Source organism: Paraphaeosphaeria sporulosa (genome assembly GCF_001642045.1).
Source record: "Paraphaeosphaeria sporulosa strain AP3s5-JAC2a unplaced genomic scaffold CC84scaffold_15, whole genome shotgun sequence".
In the NCBI taxonomy this organism is placed as follows: domain Eukaryota; kingdom Fungi; phylum Ascomycota; class Dothideomycetes; order Pleosporales; family Didymosphaeriaceae; genus Paraphaeosphaeria; species Paraphaeosphaeria sporulosa.
Window position 1 is genome coordinate 411,881 of NW_017253374.1, and position 19,492 is coordinate 431,372.

At 56.3% G+C, this 19,492-nt stretch overlaps 11 protein-coding genes across 11 annotated transcripts; 6 read left to right on the top strand and 5 right to left on the bottom strand.

The window, feature by feature from the left end:
* Positions 1–935: 935 nt before the first annotated feature.
* On the bottom strand, positions 936–2,270 carry CC84DRAFT_1232756 (uncharacterized protein; the record flags this gene model as incomplete). Its single annotated transcript, XM_018183771.1, has 3 exons — positions 936–1,050; positions 1,135–1,497; positions 1,611–2,270. The coding sequence occupies 3 exons, from the start codon at positions 2,268–2,270 to the stop codon at positions 952–954; spliced, it is 1,122 nt and encodes a 373-aa protein (XP_018029688.1). The 3' UTR covers positions 936–951.
* A 984-nt stretch (positions 2,271–3,254) lies between these two features.
* CC84DRAFT_1210220 (uncharacterized protein) lies at positions 3,255–5,740 on the bottom strand. The gene is made up of 2 exons (XM_018182273.1): positions 5,412–5,740; positions 3,255–5,356 (listed from the first exon to the last, which is right to left on the bottom strand). The coding sequence occupies exons 1-2, from the start codon at positions 5,445–5,447 to the stop codon at positions 3,623–3,625; spliced, it is 1,770 nt and encodes a 589-aa protein (XP_018029689.1). The 5' UTR covers positions 5,448–5,740; the 3' UTR covers positions 3,255–3,622.
* CC84DRAFT_393275 (uncharacterized protein) lies at positions 5,478–5,855 on the bottom strand. Its single transcript, XM_018186027.1, has one exon. It carries the CDS (start codon positions 5,763–5,765, stop codon positions 5,532–5,534), a length of 234 nt encoding a protein of 77 aa, XP_018029690.1. The 5' UTR covers positions 5,766–5,855; the 3' UTR covers positions 5,478–5,531.
* Positions 5,856–6,600: 745 nt separating this feature from the next.
* Positions 6,601–7,130, top strand: CC84DRAFT_393463 (uncharacterized protein). The gene has a single exon (XM_018186028.1). It carries the CDS (start codon positions 6,691–6,693, stop codon positions 6,961–6,963), a length of 273 nt encoding a protein of 90 aa, XP_018029691.1. The 5' UTR covers positions 6,601–6,690; the 3' UTR covers positions 6,964–7,130.
* Positions 6,925–8,043, top strand: CC84DRAFT_1169456 (uncharacterized protein). Its single transcript, XM_018179663.1, has one exon. The coding sequence runs from the start codon at positions 7,336–7,338 to the stop codon at positions 7,924–7,926; it is 591 nt and encodes a 196-aa protein (XP_018029692.1). The 5' UTR covers positions 6,925–7,335; the 3' UTR covers positions 7,927–8,043.
* A 726-nt stretch (positions 8,044–8,769) lies between these two features.
* On the bottom strand, positions 8,770–9,295 carry CC84DRAFT_1223009 (uncharacterized protein; the record flags this gene model as incomplete). Its single annotated transcript, XM_018183453.1, has 3 exons — positions 8,770–8,890; positions 8,938–9,237; positions 9,291–9,295. 3 exons carry the CDS (start codon positions 9,293–9,295, stop codon positions 8,770–8,772), a joined length of 426 nt encoding a protein of 141 aa, XP_018029693.1.
* A 281-nt stretch (positions 9,296–9,576) lies between these two features.
* On the top strand, positions 9,577–11,730 carry CC84DRAFT_1104474 (uncharacterized protein; the record flags this gene model as incomplete). The annotated part of the gene is made up of 2 exons (XM_018175060.1): positions 9,577–9,650; positions 9,699–11,730. 2 exons carry the CDS (start codon positions 9,577–9,579, stop codon positions 11,728–11,730), a joined length of 2,106 nt encoding a protein of 701 aa, XP_018029694.1.
* A 777-nt stretch (positions 11,731–12,507) lies between these two features.
* Positions 12,508–13,277, top strand: CC84DRAFT_1169459 (uncharacterized protein). Its single transcript, XM_018179664.1, has one exon. It carries the CDS (start codon positions 12,555–12,557, stop codon positions 13,068–13,070), a length of 516 nt encoding a protein of 171 aa, XP_018029695.1. The 5' UTR covers positions 12,508–12,554; the 3' UTR covers positions 13,071–13,277.
* A 51-nt stretch (positions 13,278–13,328) lies between these two features.
* Positions 13,329–15,355, top strand: CC84DRAFT_1157257 (thioredoxin-like protein; the record flags this gene model as incomplete). The annotated part of the gene is made up of 4 exons (XM_018177003.1): positions 13,329–13,410; positions 13,458–13,810; positions 13,855–14,530; positions 14,582–15,355. The coding sequence occupies 4 exons, from the start codon at positions 13,329–13,331 to the stop codon at positions 15,085–15,087; spliced, it is 1,617 nt and encodes a 538-aa protein (XP_018029696.1). The 3' UTR covers positions 15,088–15,355.
* A 4-nt stretch (positions 15,356–15,359) lies between these two features.
* CC84DRAFT_1157259 (uncharacterized protein) lies at positions 15,360–17,302 on the bottom strand. The gene is made up of 2 exons (XM_018177004.1): positions 16,889–17,302; positions 15,360–16,768 (listed from the first exon to the last, which is right to left on the bottom strand). The coding sequence occupies exons 1-2, from the start codon at positions 17,091–17,093 to the stop codon at positions 15,435–15,437; spliced, it is 1,539 nt and encodes a 512-aa protein (XP_018029697.1). The 5' UTR covers positions 17,094–17,302; the 3' UTR covers positions 15,360–15,434.
* Positions 17,299–18,798, top strand: CC84DRAFT_1169462 (uncharacterized protein). Its single transcript, XM_018179665.1, has 2 exons — positions 17,299–18,038; positions 18,088–18,798. Exons 1-2 carry the CDS (start codon positions 17,580–17,582, stop codon positions 18,703–18,705), a joined length of 1,077 nt encoding a protein of 358 aa, XP_018029698.1. The 5' UTR covers positions 17,299–17,579; the 3' UTR covers positions 18,706–18,798.
* The last annotated feature ends 694 nt before the right edge of the window (positions 18,799–19,492 follow it).

Genomic DNA, 19,492 nt, shown 5'->3' on the forward strand with positions numbered 1-19,492 from the left:
AGCTCAGCGTACGTGCGTAGGCCCTCTCGGCCCCAAACACACCGATGCTTATCCCACGAATTATGGAAGATTCTTTTCCTCGTTCAGGGAAACGGGAGGAAAAAATAAATCCGATTGGACTAGTTCCGTGTGCGCAGGGCTTCTGTTCATCACAGACAACCCATTTTCTGTTTCGAGAGATGGGTGTACAGTCGACATGCTAGTCCTCTTACCCCTTATTGAAATGCATACGCAAAGCCCCCAAGTCATCTTGGACAAGTTCTTCGTCCCCTGCGACCTGGGCGGGCCAGTCTCCAGGACCCGCCGATTGACTGTGAAGCTCATCCCAGAAGACTCAGCCCAAGTGCGCAGCCCCCCAAGGCCCAGGATCAATATGCTCTATCCCCCTAAGAAGCGGAGCAAAGATCGGCATCACCCTTCCTCCGGCCCCAAAGCCTATCACACAATGTTGTTATTGCCGGCACTCTCCTACGTCACTCCTTGGAACACCGGGAATCGCATCAAACACTGCATGGCGCCCGCTCTGCTCCGTCGCCCGACTTCTCCACAGTCAGATAGGCGGCACCGCTCGCGTGATCAGCATATCTAATGCTATGGCTCTTCTCCGGATGAAGGTGGACATTCTTGCGAGGACTCCTCGCAAGCCCTGGAGAGTATGGAGAAGAAGACCAGGAAGCCGGAATAGATGCTGATGCATTTCTAACATTCCACTCACGCGCACGCTCCGACCCTAAATCAAACCCCAAAACATCCACTCCCATGCATTACACAAGCACCACCCCATGACAATACCTGCTCATACGGCTCAGCCCTGGGGTGCACAGCAGTGCCGGTGTCACCAAGTATTGTCTCTGGACGCGTTGTCGCGGCCTCGATCAACGCATCTGTGCCGTCCATGGGGTGTTTGAAGCGGACGAGCACGACGAACGACTTTTGCAATCGTAGCCATAGTCATGCCTTGAAACTAGCAGGATCCGGAACCCACGCTCCATCAGGTCCCACCATTTCTCTGATTTCCAAGCGACACTCCACAAGCCACTGCGCGTAGTACTCTACCGATGGCTTCGAATGTGGAATTGCCCTCCTAAAGACATCGTACTTCGTGTTTGTGGAGGTGGTTCGGATAGGTGTGACGGGGCGGTGTTGGTCTTGGTTTGACTGCGGCGCTTGAAGTTGCATGGGCGGTGATGTGTTTGGTGTATCTGACCGACTGTCGATCCAGGGATGCTGGAGGCCCGCTGGGTTTGTATGGTCAGAAGTATCGGCGTTGATGCTTACATCTTCGGTGGATTCCGTAGGTGATTGAGGCTGGCCATTGTGATTGGTGATGTTGACAACGTCCCAAAAAGCCTTGATCACCTTCTTAATCTGCTCTTGCTGCCCATCTTCCTGCTTTCGCAGCTCATGAGGGCCTATCTCACCAGAAGAGACAGTGTCTGCGGCTGTTAGATTCCATGCCATCAGCTGATTCATATTCGGCTCTGCTGTTTCGCTAGTCTCGCTGTGATCTGAGGTTTTGTGCATTAGCATGTGTCTATTAAGTCAATTGTGAAGCACGCACTGTCGAAGCGTAGACCTTGTTGCTCGACACCATCCGTGGGATCGATCACTCCATCATTCCAGTCCCAGCTTGTGTTAAATGGGGCTACATTGTCTTGCTCGGGCTCTGCAACCTCTCCTGGGTCTTCCCCAAGAAGAGATCTGAGGTAATCGTCATCGATTCCAGCATCAACAAGTTCGTAGTTGGTGTCGATGGGATGCAGCGGATCGGCGCTGGGCACCCAATCGTCGTCATCCTTATTGTAAACCAGCTCGGTGATGACTGGCAGTACGATCTCTTCAGGCTGCACTTCTCGCTTCAATGGCGAAGGTGGCAGCTTGCTCCATCTCGCCTTTGCTGGAGTCACTCTTCGAATTCTTGCTCTGTCACCATGCGGGATAGTGTTTCTGAGCTCCCACGCCTCCAGCTCATACTCTTTATCGAGCTGATTGATCAGTTCAGAGACCGCCCGTGCCCCAGGTAATTTCTCTTTCACAAGCTCATTGTAAAATCGCCTAGCTTTCTCGAGCCGCTTTTCCCAGTGTGACAACCAGGCTTCTCTTGAGCACTTACTGCAGGGAAATGAGCGCTTGATCGTGACGTATCCCTCGGCTGTGCAAGCTGCTCTTCGGCTGTCCCGTCTTTCCTTGACCTTGGTTCCTCCGCAACGGGATTGGCATCGCGTGATGTAGTGGCCACAATCAAAGGAATAGTATATCACCGTACACATAGCGAAGCCACCGAATTGAGGGCACTTTGTGTTCTTCGGGCGTTTCTCCGACGTAGACCGATATTCGCTGCCTGCTTCTGCTCGCTTGATCGCTAGGGTAAGGACAGACCAACAGCAACTGCATGCGTCGAACCTCCAGGGTAATAGTTGATGCTGAAGCTTTCGCAGCGGTACTCTCAACGGCGCCTCTGTGTTCCAGGTTCGGATTTGAGGAATGTGGGTTATAAGGTTTACGGGCCCAGGCTACTGGGGTCGCATAGTCGACGGAGTGATCCAGATAGCGCTATTATCGCTGTCCAAACGCAGACCGTCAAACAAGCATTTGATCAGATGTCGAAGGCACTATCTAGAGTGGAAATCAATTTAGCAATTGCGCAGCTACTCTTCCATTAGCACCTGTCTAAATTATCGAGGCCAGGCTCGAGGTGAAGGGCAAACAGTTAGTAGGCACCGGCACCAAAGGCATACAAAGCAAGAGCAGTCCGAGCAGTCCAAGCAGTGTGAGCAGAGAGTCGTTGGAGTGGTTTTGTGTTACAGAGCTATACAAGCCCGCGCTACACAGCGACAGTAACCAAGTCGTATCCCAGGTGAAGGTAGGTAAAGCAAGACTGCTCGTCAGATCGGCTTCAAGCCGACCTTGCCATGCAAACAAACTCAGAAGTCCGTTGCGACTCTCATCGCAGCAACAAGCAGACAATCTATTGCAGGGGAAACGGGCGCGTCTCTCACTTCGGGGCAAAGTGAGAGACGCGCTCGTCCGCGGTTAACGCGCAGTCACCTGACCCACGGAAAAAGAGCATCCATCCTCGGAGCTGCCCACCACCAACGCACCTGCCGACCCCGGAAGCAGCGCAGCCGGTCGACAATCTATTTTCGCTGATGTTTAGCGAAACATGAAACACTGACGTTTCGTCTAGAAAGACGGACGGTTCCTGTGAATCCTTTTACACACTGGGATGTGCATTATAGACTGGGTTGCTAGCGCAGTCACATCGCGCAATGTCTTGTCCTAACTCGATGTTACAACCGCAGAAACCTAGAGAAACAACTACGAAATGAACGTCGACACAGTGGAAGGACCGAGGTTTCATACGTGTGACAGTCAAGAATGACCTGCATTATACATTGTTCGCCTACTCCATTGTAGCGATATCAAGAATTAGCGTCGCCACAGGCGCGCGTGGGTTTGTCCCAAACAGTAAGGTAGAAAAAAGCCAGGCCCGCTGTACAACAAGGTTCGACAGTCGTAACATCGTCTCCTCGTAATCATTAATGTCCTGCGAGGCGTATGAATGGCCACCGTGTAATATAGACGAAGAAATATATGCGTCCCACAAAAGAAATAGCAATAGTCAGTACCGCACCACGGGAGGAAGCGCTGCCTCGTCCTGCATCATCACGCCCGTCTTGATGCCACCTTTTTCAATCCGCTGCATCCAGTCTTCATCAGTCTTCTTTTCTTTCTTGAGTGCCCATGCACTGAACACTTTCCTTAGCTTCGACTTGTGCTCTGGCGCCTTGGGGGCATGTGTTGCCGTGATCTGGACCACGTTCGGGTATGCGACCTGATTAGCGTCAAATGGGCGATCAGATTGCAGTCCATCCGCGCTGATCTTGCGGGAGAAATTAGGTGCGGCGAGGCGACCGTCGGCACTCGCTCTTGGGAAGCTATGACCACTGTGCTGCAGGGTGTGCCCGTTGACACGTAGTTTGAGTTGATCATCAAGAGATTGTGTACCTGACATGGCCGATATCATGTGGTCAAAGTCCATCGATCGCTCTTCTGGCACCACGACCGTGCTTTTTTGTGCGAAGGCTTGCTGGGTAGGTGATTTGACAAGGGGTGAAACATGTCCCGGAGCATTCGCGTATCGGGTCGCGAGTGTATCCGACCCGCTTCTACGGTGATGTTGGCGGGCAGCCGCAGCGTAGCTTTGCTGCTGCTGGTCCTGTGTTCGCATCAGAGTTGCGATGTGGGCGCCTTGTCCTGGAGCCTTGGGCTTTTCCTTTGGTCTCTCGGGCTCCTTCCACGTGTCCAGGCTTGGTAAGGGTGGCAGCTCGCGGTTGAGGTTGAGTTCGCTCTTCTTTTCGTGCTCGGCCAGTCCCTTTCGCCCGCTCGAGGTGCCGGGTCTGCTGCTGCTGCGAGAGCTAGAACGATTCAGTCCCCAACTTCGCCATCCTTGAACAGAACCACTGCGTTTCGGCTGATCGGAAGACTGGCTTCTCAGAGAGGCGTGTGACTGCGCGCGACTGAGGCTCCGGGACCCAGGAAACATGTATTCGCGAATTCCCGATCTGATGCTATTGGCGCGACTGGGAGGCTTGTCTGACGTCTGCGGTCGAGACTGTGGCTGGGCAGCAAGCTGTTGACGGCGCTTCTCGAGTTCTTGTCGCATCCACTCGGCAGCCTGGGCGTCGGCAATAGCCGCAGGATTGTCGCCTTGACGGGATGTGCGTTTGGAGCTCACGTGCGTCACAGCTACCGAAGTCGGGGCGGTCGAGCCGCTGTACATGTGTGTATCCGTCGACGCAGTAAGCGGGGTTCCAACACTCATGCCGTCGTCGGTGTCTGTGTCAGCGCGGGCAAGGACGTGCCTGGGAGCGTCAGTCGTGGGGGACTTGAGCGGCCGCCTAGCCTCGGCCTCTGATGTGATATTCTCCGTATTCTCCACCCTCCTCTTTCCGGTGTTGGCCCGCAACGGGAGGTCTGGGTAGCTCTTGGGCGCAGTGGCCACTTTCTGCGATCCTCTCCGCACATTGTGGGAGGTCGCGTGCTCGGGCGGGGCGCCGGTAGGCCGGTGAACTCGGACCTGTGCGTCGTCTGTCTTGTGCTCTCTCCGCCTGTGTGGTCCGCGGAAGTCAAGCTTGGGGTCTGCATCGGGGATGTCGTGGTCGGACGGCTTGAAGTTCTGGAGGATGAGGGCGCAAGCAGCTCGAAGCTCCTGCTCGGTCTTGGGGTCGATGCGCTGGCGGCTGATGTACGTCATGTTCACAGAGGTAATACTATCTTTCGAAGCATGTCTGACGTGCGATGGCTTCTCCGCGTGGCTGGGCTCTGCCGGCTTTTCATTTCTTGGAGGCACCTTCTGCTCAATCGTCAGTTATCTCGTGAGGCACCGGCTGCGGCGACAGGAAACTCACGATAGGGGCTAGGGTGAAGGAAAACTTCTTTCCCATGGTGGGCAACGATTACACGTCGAGGCCGGGTACTATTGCTATCGCGAATCCGATATCAAAGCGTGGGGTGCGCCGTACAGAGGCTCACGGTGTGGGATGAGGAATGCGTGCTGCGCTGACCATGCTCCAGGGCTCCCAGAACGACGCGTGCGGGGATGCAAGTGGAGAGAGAGGAACAGCGCCCGACTCGGGCAGAAGACTGGCGGCAGGCAGGCAGAAGAAGAGAAACGCTGGTAACGGCAGCGTCCAGGCGCGCAGGAGTCGCCTCGTCCGTTTCAGATGGCTGCCAATCAAGACCGGGGTGCTCGTTTCGGGCATGAGGTACAGACTACGAGAGCTACTGCATCCCTCCCAACGCAGCCAATAGCGCCGGTGGGGCTCGAGGGCCTCGATGGACCGGCGCGCCAGGCTGGCCTAGCACCTCACTCGCATGCAGAACATAACACGCCACCAATTTGACGCTGCGCATCGGCGGGTCGCGCCAGGAGCACCGCGCTCGCTCCTCTGGGCGCCCTCGACCGCGAGCAATGGCCGTTGCCGTGGCTGTGCTGCCGAATCAAGCAGAAACAGCCGGCAAGCAGAAACAGCCGCACGCCCCTGCCTTCCCTGGAGCGGAACGAAGCAACAGGCGCAGAGGCCTCTTGGCCAGGCGGTATGCTCCCCCGCCTTCCGAGTGTCGCCAGTCGCCTCGATGGCAGACCCACCGACAGGCTGCAGTATGTGTGCAAGACATGACGGCTTCGTCCGCTTGACAGTCAACGGCCATCCGCTACTGCAGCCCAGCAGCACTATTGAACCCGCCGTTTGCATCCAAGCCCTGCTCCCACGAAACAAAACAGGTTCGCAGTTGTGCCTTCCAGAGGGGGACTGTGCTGAAACACACTCAATGGCCTGCGCCCGGTTCCGGCACCACCAGCTGCACGACCTTGCTCGTCGTCACTCGTGTGCATGCCATGCCTCTTCAGAAGTCGCCGTGGTTTCTGCTCGCCGCTCGCCCCAGCGAGCACTCGATTGCGTATGTCGGCGTCTTGTCGACATGATACATCACGACAATCAGCCCTAGTTTGTCGCGGTATCGTCCGCCAGCGACTTTATATCTCCGGCACTTGGCATGCCTCAAGATGCTGTATTGGTATCCAGTAGCACGACTGCGTGCCAAGCAAATTGCGCCAACCTCAGCGTGAGCCTACTTGAAACAGCACATTGACCCGGTAGATCGAGCACATGCAGGGCTGCGCTCTTGATGTCGTATGTTCGACCATGTGCAAGCACCTGGTCGGCAAAGAGCGGTATCAATGGATGCTTGTCGCTTATGCTTGGATTGTCTGCGCTGCATTGGACTTTGTTCACTGCGTTGCTACGGATCCAACTGCTGGCACAATTCAGCTCTAGCCAACAGCACGCCTTAGTTCCAAGAATCGCCAATCACAGTAACAACACCCCAATGTCTGATGTATGGATTTCCAACCTCGTTGTCTTTCCAGTTGTCTTTCCAGGAGCCTTCTTCCGAGTATAACATCATGAATAGCATTGAACAATCATGTGTCTGAACAACGCAGATCTAGGAATTTTGTCATGCAAAGCTGGAAAGCCACGTGCGTCCAACGCTATGGGAACGGGCCTCACCATCAGACGATTTTGGGGCACAGTGCAACAGTAACACTCGAAGCTCCCCACTGACCAGGAACCTAGCAGGTCTCAAAGCACAGGCTCTTCGGCCTTGCCAACGGAGCCTGCGCCATGCAAGTAGTCGTCTTTGATGGGCACAGCAACCACTGTGCTTGTAGACCTCGAAAGCCTCCATGATGCCCAACGTCTCTTATACGTGGTTCATCTTCACTCTGTGGCCTCAAACACTCACCACTCGCATAACCGATTTACCAACGCAATGCCCAACCTCCAGTCCCCGTCCAATCCCACAAGCTACCGCAGAACAGGTTGGCAAATCGCCCTCATGCTCCTCATGGGCATAAACTACCTCATGGATCACGACCCGCGTCACGTCCAGTACAGCAAAGACCAGCGAGCCAAGCGCAAGGCCGAGAAGCAGCGTTACAAAGCTGGATTTGTGGTGGAACTGCCGGATGACGAGGACATGAACGGTGAGCGTGTCGACCCCAACGCAACTCGCGAGGACTTGCGACCGCACAGTCCTTGCTGTCACCCACCTCCGGTATCTCAAAACGGCAAAGAAGCGTGGCCGTGTCCTCGTGGCGCCTCTCACCGCAACCCTCGCCCGAACAGATCTTATGCGAAGGCACCCTCGAGGCATGTTCCAAAGCCAGCTGATAGATCGCAAATGCGGGATGCGTGGACGAGGATGAGGGCTGTCACTAAGGCGCTGTACGAGTTCGTCAAGAGGGTTGACCGCAGGAAGAAGAGGGTGAGGTTCAAGAAGGATGTGCAATGTTTTGTGCTCGATGGGGACGAGGACGAGCACGGTGGGGACTACGGCGAGAACATGTATGGGCGGCTTTGAGGCGGTGTCAAAGAGGTGTGCCATGCAAGGCAAACGTTTGCTGGACATGGCTTCTACTTGTGGAAATCTTGTGAGGAGGGGATGGAGGTGCACTAGCACATGCATGTATATTCCGAATTAGCTCTATATAATGCATGGTCTACCTTTTTGCCTTCTGGCATGCACTCCAGATTCCATGGTGGCAGGAGCAAACCCACCCGTCTCATGCGTGAACACGAAGACCAGCGCCTCATCCCCACATCAAAACACTAGACACGCATGGCAACCCGAGTCACCCCAGCCCAGCCATCGAGGATCCTACTAAGCCTGCCCTTACACCCGCTCCCATGCCAACACAAAGGCCGGCTCTAGGCCACGCACCAAGCACGCTTCACATATTACTCTTCTACGTCCGTGCTTGGTAGAAACAAGGCATTGTAAATTTACGGTGGGATGTGGCCAGCATGGTATACCAAAGCTTCATTGACGAAGAATGGTAGGCTTCTCAAGATGAGAATTGCAGCCCTGGGGTTTGCTCTTGGAGGATACTTTCAACGGCAGTCATAACACGAGGTTCGGACCGTTGCTTTGAGTGCTCCGTATGGGGGGTTGCGCTGAGCGCGGTGGATTTCACGTCCAGACCAAGTTGAATTTGAGGCCGTCAATTGGCAGCCTCGCAGTGAGGTTTTGGGTACCATGTGTGACCCTCGGGTACATCATTTAGGCTGATGAACAAGGGCAGTTGGCGTGAGACTGTATCTAGCCATGGAAAGAGCTTTGATATCGCTATCTTCCATCTTTGGGCTGTGGAGGTCAATGGTACAGAGAAGTCCGGCTCGTCAGGATGGCAGTCCATCTCAACACTCACAGCCCACCGTGAATGGCAAACGAAGACAGGACCAGGACCACGGCACTGATGAGACCCCATACAAAGGGAATCCAGGTCGACATCTTGAAGTACCCAGACTGATATACGCCGCCCAATCTGCCCTGATTAGCACAGCCATCCGCTGATAGCAAACATGTACTCACAGTCCTCCCACAATGCTCCCCGCAATCAGGCCCTCCAGCCCTCCGATGATGGCATACAGCAACGGCGTGATCCATATGATCTTCCAGTTGCGCCACTGCACAATGCACGCCCAGAAGGCGACGACCAGATGCATGGCGCCGAAGAACAGGGCCGTCCAGATCAGTGTGAAGCGCCAGATGTCATCGGGGTCGTAGAGGTAGTACGGCACGGAGGCGCTGACGGGGAGCGGCCAGTAGAGAGACGGCCATGGAGGTGCTTTGTAGCCCGCAGGCGCGGTGCTGCCGGTGCGCGTGATGAAGCTGGGCAGACGGTGAGTTGGGGATGAACGGGCCGAGGGGGGCGAGAGACGCACCTCATTTGGGCAGCATAGTCGCGCGGAGCACGCTCTGGTGGGCGCGGGAGAAGCTGGGCTTCCAAGCGCGACTGAGCTGATGATGCGCGATGTTGGTGGAGGGAGAGCGAAGAGGTTGGCTTGGCTTGGCTTGTGGGAAGACTTGCGTAGGGCTGAAGCGACCCCGAGCTTCACCCGAATGCCTCGGCATACCAACGCGCAGCCCCATGCCAACCACCGCGGCGAGCGCATCTGCACAGTCTTGGTGACAACGCCTGCATCCCGCGAGCGCGCGTCGTCTGCCACAATGCCCGCCGATCGCCTGCTGTCGACGCTCCTGCGGTCGCTCCAGACGTACACCGATCAGCAAGACACGCCCCGGTACGCCTGCCCTCCTGCCTGCGACGTCCTCCACTAACAGCTCCCTAGGATCCTCGGAACCGCATCGTCGCTGCTAACGACCCTGGGGAACCCGCACAATCTCAGCCTCCTGACATCGCACCTCCTCACCGCGCCGGCGCTCTGGGACCGCCCCGAAGGCGTGCGGACCCCTCTCCGGTTGCTCTCCGTCTTCCACACCGCAGTCACAGCCGTTATCAACCATCAGAACGATGCGCGATGGGGTAAAGCTTCCGAACTGCTGCCCGGACAGACGCCCGTGGGCGGAGGCCTCTCGCTCGACGAGTGGGTGCGGGCCGTCGTTGCTGGGGCCGATGAACGCAGTCAGAGGTGGAAGCACCTAGTGACACTAGGAGGCCTGTTGATCGCGATAGGGAGCTTGGAAGAGCAGGGCATGGATCTGTACTGGGCATCGGGGATCAAGAAAAGAGTCGAGGTAGCACTGGTACGCGCTGCGAATCTCGCACTGGTGGAAGTTAGGGAAAGGTCCGAGGCAGATGGACTGGGAGGCCAGACGATTGTTTTGGTGCTGAATCATGCTTTTGGGTGTCTTTCGGACGCGGAGAAAATGCTGCTGGACTACGACCTCCTTCTTCCGGTGCTCATTGGCACCGCCTACTTCTCGAACGAGGGGTTCCAGTCGGCGTACTTCATGGGAGGCCTCAACCTGGATATCAAAAAGAATGGAGCGAAATTGGACTGGGATGCGCGTTCGAGTTCTTTCCGCCAAGTGGAGGCCATATTGGCAAGGCCGTTGGTGTCTTCGATGGGTCCGTTGTCGAAGATTATCGCGCACGCGGTGGAGAACGTGCGCGATCCATGGGTGATTCAGGCCATGATGGACGATTTGGCAAGCTTCGCGAGGGCACTCACTACACAATGGCGGCAAATCAACTTCTCCGAAATCGATCCGGCTGAGGAGGATATCTACTTGGAGGAGGAAGCCCTCCACAAGACCGTTCCACTGCTTTGGAAACTGCTCAAAGCCGCATTGTTTGCGACTACCATCACATTGCGCGGAGTCTTGATCCGCACTCTCGGTGACAGGACTTTGGCTGGAGATGCCGTTGCACCAGTCATTGCATCACAGACACTACAAACCCTCCGACATCTGTACTTCATTACGTCGAGGCTTGGGCCTGCATCTTTCTCGCAACACACATTTGTGTATCTCACTGCGATTGACATACTCGCGGCATATCCTATGCACGCCGACAAGTTTCTCAAATCGATAGCACCTCCACAGTTAGGGCAGATACCTCGACATCCACTCGATCGCATATTGGACCTTTACTTCCTCAACACAGCAGAGCACTTCTCGTTAGTACTCTCGACTGCCGCGAACGAAGATCTTCTTGTGGCATCAGCTGTGCCTTACCTCGCAGCCGGTGCCAACCACAACATGCTACCAATTTTTGAAGCCGCACACAGTGTCATGCTGGCAGTCCTCTCTGCACCGCAGTCTGCCGAGATCACCGCAAAGCACCTCCCATTTTATATCGACGCCCTGTTCAGCGTCTTCCCACATAACCTTTCCCCGCGCCAGTTCAGGCTCGCTTTCAAGACCCTCATGCGCGTCACGGCGCCCCCGTCAGCCATTTCAGCATCCCATCCAGATCTCCCCGCTACTCTAATGGAGCTCGTATACCACCGCGCTCTCAGCGCCCCAACGCAGCCGCTACCGCCAGACGAGATGACACTCGCACTTCAAGGCTCGGACGCGCCTCCCCCAGCACTCTCCGAGCAAGCTGTGCTCACCTTAACACTACTCGATGCCCTCCCTTTCCTCCCAATCCCCCTTCTCGAGGAGTGGATGCCGCTATGCGCAGAGCTGCTCAACCAAATTGACGACTCTGCCATGCGGGAGGCGGTCAAAGCGCGCTATTGGGAGGTGCTCGTTGGTGGCGAGATGGATCCCGAGCGTAGCGGGTCGGCGGTCGCATGGTGGGGGACGCGAGGGGGCCGCGATATGGTGCTTTTTGGGAGAGAGATGGAACAGCAAGAGCATATGATGAGCGGTGCACTACCAGTCGAGCGTACACCTAGGGAGAGTAAGCTCTGAACTTGCTACTTTTCAACCATTTCCCGGGGATTCTTCTTGCTCTCTCAAGGGCTCTAGGCACGAGGTGGCATTTGGAAAGCACGAGGTGGCATTTGGAAAACACGAGGTGGCATTTGGAAACCACGAGGTGGCATTTGGAAAACACGAGGGTCGTCACCGAAATAGAAGTCTCGCCCTTCCAACTCAATCACTCAACTCTTACTCTCTCGAGGCAGAAACGTCCACCACGAAATACAGCCGCAACGGGCCAGTCGTGGGTTTTCAATCAGGGTCAACTCCAGCCAGATCGAGCGAAAAAAGATTGGATGGCTGATTGACACGACCACGTGGGCCCCACAGCGACGCAGCCAGTTACTTGACCGTCCTCGCGAATTTGGAACCGGGAGAGTTCGAGTAGCACACACGGACAGTCCCGCAGGGTTGCTCATGCTGAATAATTCACGATAGTATTAGAACAGCGATGCATCCGTCGTCCGTGACAGGCACTAATCTTCCAGTTCAGGAAGCCTCGAGCAAGCTCGAAACGGCCCGATTCGACAGTTTCAATATCGAGAAGAAGGTGCTTCCGAAAAGCACAGGTGTATATGTGAGGAATAGGTTCAGATGGTGAGAAGTATCACACACGGATCCCATACAGGCACAAGTTAGGCATCTAGAACTGTCGACTTGTCTTGTCATGCTGAGGTTACACAGGATGCTCAGGTGCCTGACAGGATACCGCGATGCCGAAAAGCTTAATAATATTGATACAGTTATTATGAATGACCAGCATGTTCCTCTCCGCATTCTAGAATGCAACCATAAAGTCACGTACCACTATCGTTATGGACTCGCTAAATTTGAATGGTGTGTCTTTGCATACAGCACAGCCCTGGAAATGTTTATCATCGCTGCACCAAGATCCACAAGCCAAATCGCAGATTTCCGCAGAATTGGCTACAAGCACCCAATCGTCAGCATACCACGAATCTCATGCCAAGGTGTTCATGAAAGAACCTCCAAAAACACCCGCAGTCTCGGTCCGGGCTAACAGGGACGTTACCTTCGCTTCAACGTCGCATGGCAATGAGACATCAGTACCTAGACCATCCAGCTATAGCATGTACATCCGCAATGCGAATGCTGAGTGGATACATCATGCGATCTCCCGATCTCATCGAGATTCATTGTTCGTCCATCAGCCGCGCGGCATTATCCCATCGCGTGTCTCAACAGCCATCGCCTCCTCAGAGGCTGGATATTGTACCGATGTCTCACTATCTTTCAAAGAAGCTGCGCTTTCTTTTCGCTTCCGGAATGCCGATATGCTGAAAACAGCAGTATATGTGTTCTGTCTCTGAGACACGATCCCACCGACTGCCGCGAAATCGCTATGGCCGCCGATCTAACATCAAGTGCATGCAAGACAGTATGGCATCACAGCTTCTCGCAGACGGCACTTATAAGTACGACTGCCGGATTGCTGAGTAGAACATCCACACCATAGTTTTGCGCTGTGTTCCACGGTACATGCGAACACCGGAATCTCTCGTCAAGCGGAGGAATCCAGATCGAACAGCTACTGTCAGTATAATTTGACTTGGCCAGGGCACGAAACCATGAGCACGCTAGGCAGTGTCCGAGTTGGCAGGAAAGCGCCAGACTTCCGCTGTGACGCCGTCAACAAAGGCGTCATCGAGGGTACATGGTCTGCCTTCGCTCCACCACGCTGCTAATCAACCTGACAGAAGTCACGCTCAGCACGTACATCAACAAGGACAAGAAGTCATGGCTCATTCTGCTGTTCATACCCGCAGCATTCTCCTTCGTGTGCCCGACTGAAGTGCTTGCTTTTCAGAACTGTCTGGAAGAGTTCAGGGACCGCAACTGCGATGTCATTTTCGTTTCGGTCGATACCAAGCATTCCCTCTGGCACTGGCAGAATGTCCCTCGACAATACGGTGGCCTGGGGCACATTGATATCGCGCTGCTTAGCGATGCCAACCACAAGATGAGTCGCGACTATGGTGTTCTTATCGAGGAGGAGGGCGTATGTCTGCGGGGGATGTTCATCTTGGACGAGGAGACCATGGTGCAGCAGGTTCGGCCTTCACTTCTTCCCATAAATCAAGCTCAACTTCGTAGGTAACGCTCAACAACCTCACCGTCGGCCGTTCCGTCCTCGAAGCGCTCCGCCTCCTCGAAGCATTCCAGGCCGTGGCCAAGCACGGCGTTCTCTGCCCCATCGACTGGAAGCCATCCAACAACACAAACGACATCGCTGCAACCATATCGAACACGCTGACTGAATCCTACGAGGAACGCCTGGCCAATCTGCAGAAGGAGTTCGGCGACACGGTCGTTACAGATCTTGACGCAAAGCACAAGCGCGGAAGCAGTGGGAAAGACAGCAATAGCAGCGAGGAGCGCATGAAGGACTCTCGCCAGGGCAGCAACGCAACCGCCAGCAGTGCTACCCCAAGCAGCCGCAAAACTAGCAGCACGCCCAGCACGCGCAAGACGAGCGCGGACCTGCGCCTGAGCCGAGAGTCTAGTCTCAGCACCACTCTCGACTCGCCGAAGTCGACGACGAAGAGCAGCAACGACAACGAGGAGCCGGCCAAGAGCTCTTCCAATGATGCCGTTCCGCAAATACGGACGAGCGCAACCTCCACGCCCTCCCGCTGGCCCTTCAAATCAGACCGGTCCCCCAGCGCGCCACAGAACACCAGTCTCAAGCCCATGCCGACACCGAGTCGACAAGACCCGCCCAGAATGCTGCGCCAGTACTCGCAGAACACCACGGCGCGCCACGCCCGCGGTAACCCCCCCTTCTCTACCTTCAACAAAGCAAACTAACAACCCAAACCAGGCCACTGCACCGCCACCAAGCCCCCACGCCCCGAACCCGGCCCCCTAACCCCAGCCCAAACCCACCTCCTGCCCCTCTCCCCCAGAAACACGTACGAGTCCCGCCGCGGCTCCCACGTCGTCCTCGAATTCGCCGACCCCACCTCCTCCCCGCGGACCTCGCCGCACGCCACCCCCGGCAGCCCGACCGTCCAGCCGCTGTACTCGCCCTGGCTGTCTGCGCCGGCGCGCGTGCAGAGCCCGAGCAGCATCGCAACCACGCCGCGTCCCTCTGAAGCTACCCTCCAGGGCGGCACGCCGACGCGGCTGCAGGCGACGTTTGAGGCGATCAAGAAGATGAGTGCGGGGCTGGCGAGTCCGAGCCCGAAGAGGGCGGTGAGCGGGGGGCGTGGGGGCGCGGAAGGGGGGAAGGCAGCGGAGGGCAGCGGCCAGGGTCAGGGGCAGAGGCAGGGGCAGGTGCAGACGCCGGGGTATTTTGATGTCATTGTTGATGCGGTCGAGGTTTAAGTTTGGGATTGGAGAGGGGAGGCAGAGTGCAGCGTTGACGCGGTACCGAGTGCGCTCATTGTTTGCTTTCATGCGTTTACTCTAGATCATTGCTTGCTTTGCTCGTGCTTTGAAATGAGTTTCGGTGGTCGAGCGGTTTCGCGAGGGGCGTTTATCTCGTCATTTAATCCATTGTGAAGAGTCCTTTTTTAGTTTCTTTGGTTCTTAATGCTGTTTGCATAGACACTTGCTCAACTTCTTGCTCAACTTCAAACGGCTTTAAATTATCATTTGGTATCGAAATTGGTGCGGTACCTGGCTGACCACATCTTACATGCACACCCGCTCAAACACTGCCCTCCACGCCCCTACGTTACCTCCACCCCTTCCTCCCGTTCTTGTGCCTGAGCATCAGTCCCCCGTTCCTCATCCACCCTACCCCTCCCCTGTACTAGAACCACGTCATCGCCCCCAATATGTATCTTGAACCTCTGCTTCACCATCTTCCTACACATCGGGCACTTGCTCGGTCTTGCAGGGATATGACTGTGTCGTACCGGTACCACGACATCCGCACACCACTGACACATAACCATGTGTCCGCACGGCAGCAGCGCGATGTCCGCTATTTGGCTATAGCAGACCTGGCAGTCCAGCTTCTTCGTCATCTGCGCGTCGGTTAGCGGTGGTGGACGGTTCGGCTGGTCGAGAGTTTGCTTGGGTTCCGTGAAGAGCGGATGGGAAGGTCGCTGGCGGGCGAGGGCGATGCGCGCGCTAGCGACGGCGTCGGTGGCTGCTTGGAGGCGGGAGAGGTCGGATGTGATCTGGTCAAGGGAGCTGCGGAGGGAGGAAGCAGGTGCGGATGTGGAAGTCGTATTTGATGAAGGGGGTGTGGCACTAGGCTCTGCAAGGTTCGTCGAATCGAGTTCTAGGGCGTGCCTTCTCACGTAGGCGTCCGGATTGCGCTCTAGGAATGAACGTCGCGAGTCTTGGAGGACGCCCCATAGTATTTGCTCTTCTAGCTCTCTTCGCTCCTGCCGGGGAAGATTGTGCAGATTGTTCGTGCGGGGATCCGTGGTCTCGCCTGTCGCGCGACGCTCCTCGGCTTGTTGGTAGCGTTCCTCTGCCCGGTTGTACATTGTGGAGAGCGGGCTCTCGTAGTCCTCACGCTGCACGTCTTCTCTTGAACCAAAGACGCGAGCGAGGCGATCTCTGGCGCGTTGGACGCTGACTTCGGTACGAGTGAGCGGTCGCGAAAGGCCGCCACTGCTCCTTCTGCGCGGCATATCTGTGCTCGGTGCTCCGGTCTCTGCTGGCGCAGGTGCCTCCTCTTCGTCTGACAATTCTCCGAGAAGATCATCCAAAGCGTCCTCGATCGACTGCTGTGCTTCGGCCGGCCTCTCTTGCTCCGAAGTCAGTCTCCGCCTCCTGAAGACGTTGTCGGGCCGGGAAGCGTCGTTCTGTCTGTTCGCCCTCAATTGGTCCAGCGTGCGAGGCAGAAACCCCGGGCTGACCTCGCTGAAGGGCTCTCCCACGACGGCTATGCGCGATTCGGAGCCGTCTGGCTGTGTGACTGTGCGGTAGCCCTGGTGGAATTCGAACCAGCGCTCGAGGAACTCGGACTGGTCTGGGATGTGCGGGATCTGTGTCTGGGCAGCTTCAAGTGGAGGATCCGTGGCTGCTAAGCGGTTGTTCCAGAACTCTGGTTACATGCGTCAGTACATGTGTCCAGGGTCTGCCCGTGAAGCCAGTTGCGCGGCAAGCATTGGCAAGCCGCAGCAATGCATGAGGAACAGCTCTACGGGTGCATAGGCAAACCGACCTTTGCAGAACCAGCAGTAGCTCTGCCATCGCGTTCCGCGCTGCACGTAGCCCACACCGTCAACGTAGACGCGGTACAGGCGCGAGTGGGCCCGCTCGTCTGCGCATGCGCAGCAGTTGGGAGTGGACGTGAGGCGGCATGATGTCGCCAGCTTGTGCGGGCAATGCGCGTCTAAACGCGGGCAGCCGGCGGTGAGAGTCCCCATGGCCGGTCTAAACAGGGCACAGCTCCTGCGAGAGGGAGAAGAAGAACGTAGGAGCGGCCGCGGTGGTAAGAGTCGCCTTTGCAATGACGCGCCAGCCTCGCGGACTTAAGCGCGTTGTTGCCGCGAATGGCGGGGCTGTCGTGGGGGCCCGCTGTTGCCGCTTGCATCTAGGCCAGGCACCACGCCCTGCAGACAAACAACGCTTGCTCACGCTGTGCCTCACCGGCCACACAGCCTGCCAACAGTCACGGCGCAGTGCTTGGAGAGAGTCATGCCCAAGAACGCTCCTTATCTCCCCATTGTCTCGCGCCTTCATCTCAAGACTGCTGCCAAACATATCCAAGACACATGCGGCGCACCGAGGGCGTCGAATGCGCCCACTTGCTTATAAACTGAAGTCCAGCTGCACCTGGCCGTTGTGGGCTTTGACAAGTACGCACAAGTGCTAAGGATCAAGCACTGCGTCTAGCCACGACCACGCCAACCATGGCCGCCGAGGACACCATCTCCGACGGCAGGCCGGAGGACCAGACACTATTTGATGGCGCACCGAGAAAGCACTTCAGCCTCACTACCTTCAACGAGCATCCTGTGTCAAAACACATCCACGATGGCACAGAGACAGCGTGCAGCATCTACCTTCCCCAGGACAGCAGATGCACGAGACAGATGGTCGAGAACATGCCTGCCTACAAGAACTGGCTCTCCCAACTGCTCCAGAACCTTGCCTTGCAGCAAGATCCAAATCATGTATTCCATAAAAACCCGTATAAGCTCAGGAGCGTCGACCTCCAGGCACCGACATGGTTTCCGAGCGGACCTCCTCCTGGGAAACTAGGCTTCTTGAAGGCGCAATGCACCGTCGAGGCAGACCACCTGGACGATGGGAAGAAACAGTGGCTTCCCGGTGCTGTATTTCTTCGCGGCGGCAGCGTGGGCATTCTTGTACGTTTTGTTCCTTCCCCACAGAGGTGCTTGTGGCTAACACACCCAGATCATCATCCAGCCCTACGACGGCGAAAAGGAAGAGCAGCAGAAACTCAAAGAAGGCCGCGAACCCGAACTCTTTGCCATCCTCACCATCCAGCCCCGCATAGCCGCGGGTTCCCTTGCTTTCGCCGAACTGCCCGCCGGCATGCTCGACGACAGCGGCGACTTTGGCGGCAAAGCCGGCGAGGAGATCAAAGAAGAGGTCGGCATCACAGTCAACAAGTCCGAGCTCTTTAACATGTCCGAAGCCGCCGTCAAAGACGTCTACCAGCGGCCGTCCACAGCCCCTACCAATGACAGCGACGCATTCCGCGAACTGGTACAGAACTCGATGTATCCCAGTCCCGGCGGCTGCGACGAGTTTCTGCCCCTGATGCTGCTGCAGAAGCGCATGAGCAGGGACGAGCTCGAGGACTTGCAGGCGCGGACCACCGGGCTGAGGGACCAGGGCGAGGTCATCACACTCAAGGTAGTACCGTTCAAAAGTCTGTATAGGGAGGGAGGGAGAGATGCAAAGTGTCTTGCTGCATTGGGGTTGTATGAGAATCTGAAGCGGGAGGGTGGGATTCTCCCAGACATGCCGTCCAAACCGGACAAGGGGACGAAGCGGAGACACTCGTAGGATGGCTGGGCTAGCACTTCTGTACTTCATGATATCATGGGAGGGATGTATGACTAGGTTTCTCAAAAACATCTGTTAGTCACCCCACAGGGCCTATCGTAAGTAGGGACTAGGCTTGTCGTTGATCTCGCCTTGAACAATGACTTCCGTGAGATCTCGCAGCACGACCAAATATCTCCAATCACGCGTTAAAACGTCAGAAACACAAGACACGTGCCCTGTCGAGTGCCTTCCTCGCGGGAATAACAGTATATCCGCGAGATCCGAGGGGGCACGAGACTCTGACCATCTAAGACCATGTAAATATCTACTGGCAGGAGCCTGCGCACGATAGGGGCCCGAATCTGCACAAGGAAAAAAGAAACACCTACCCGGCGCTTCTATTGGGGGGGATGGTGCAAGGGGCAAAAAGGCACCTCGCATATAGAGACTTTGTCCCATAGCATGCGTGGACGTTTCCAGGGGGAGAAAGACTGGGAAGAAACATGATTCGACCGCCGCCTATTCCCGTCCCTCGTTGTACATATCGTGCACGGATGTTACTCCCCAAGGCCGACGTCACAGATGCTATACCAACATGCAACGATCTGGGGTTCAACCAGGCTGCAGATGCGCGCGTGGTCATGGGCGCATTCCTAGGAGACTGCGAGGTCGCATCTGGGGAAAGAATTGCCGCTTGACGTTAGGTGGCGAGCGTTGGCATGGCAGCGGGCGGGTGTCCCTGGGGGAAAAATCATATTGCTGCGATGCGGAACAGCACGCGAGGGTGCGTGCCGGTAATCATGTA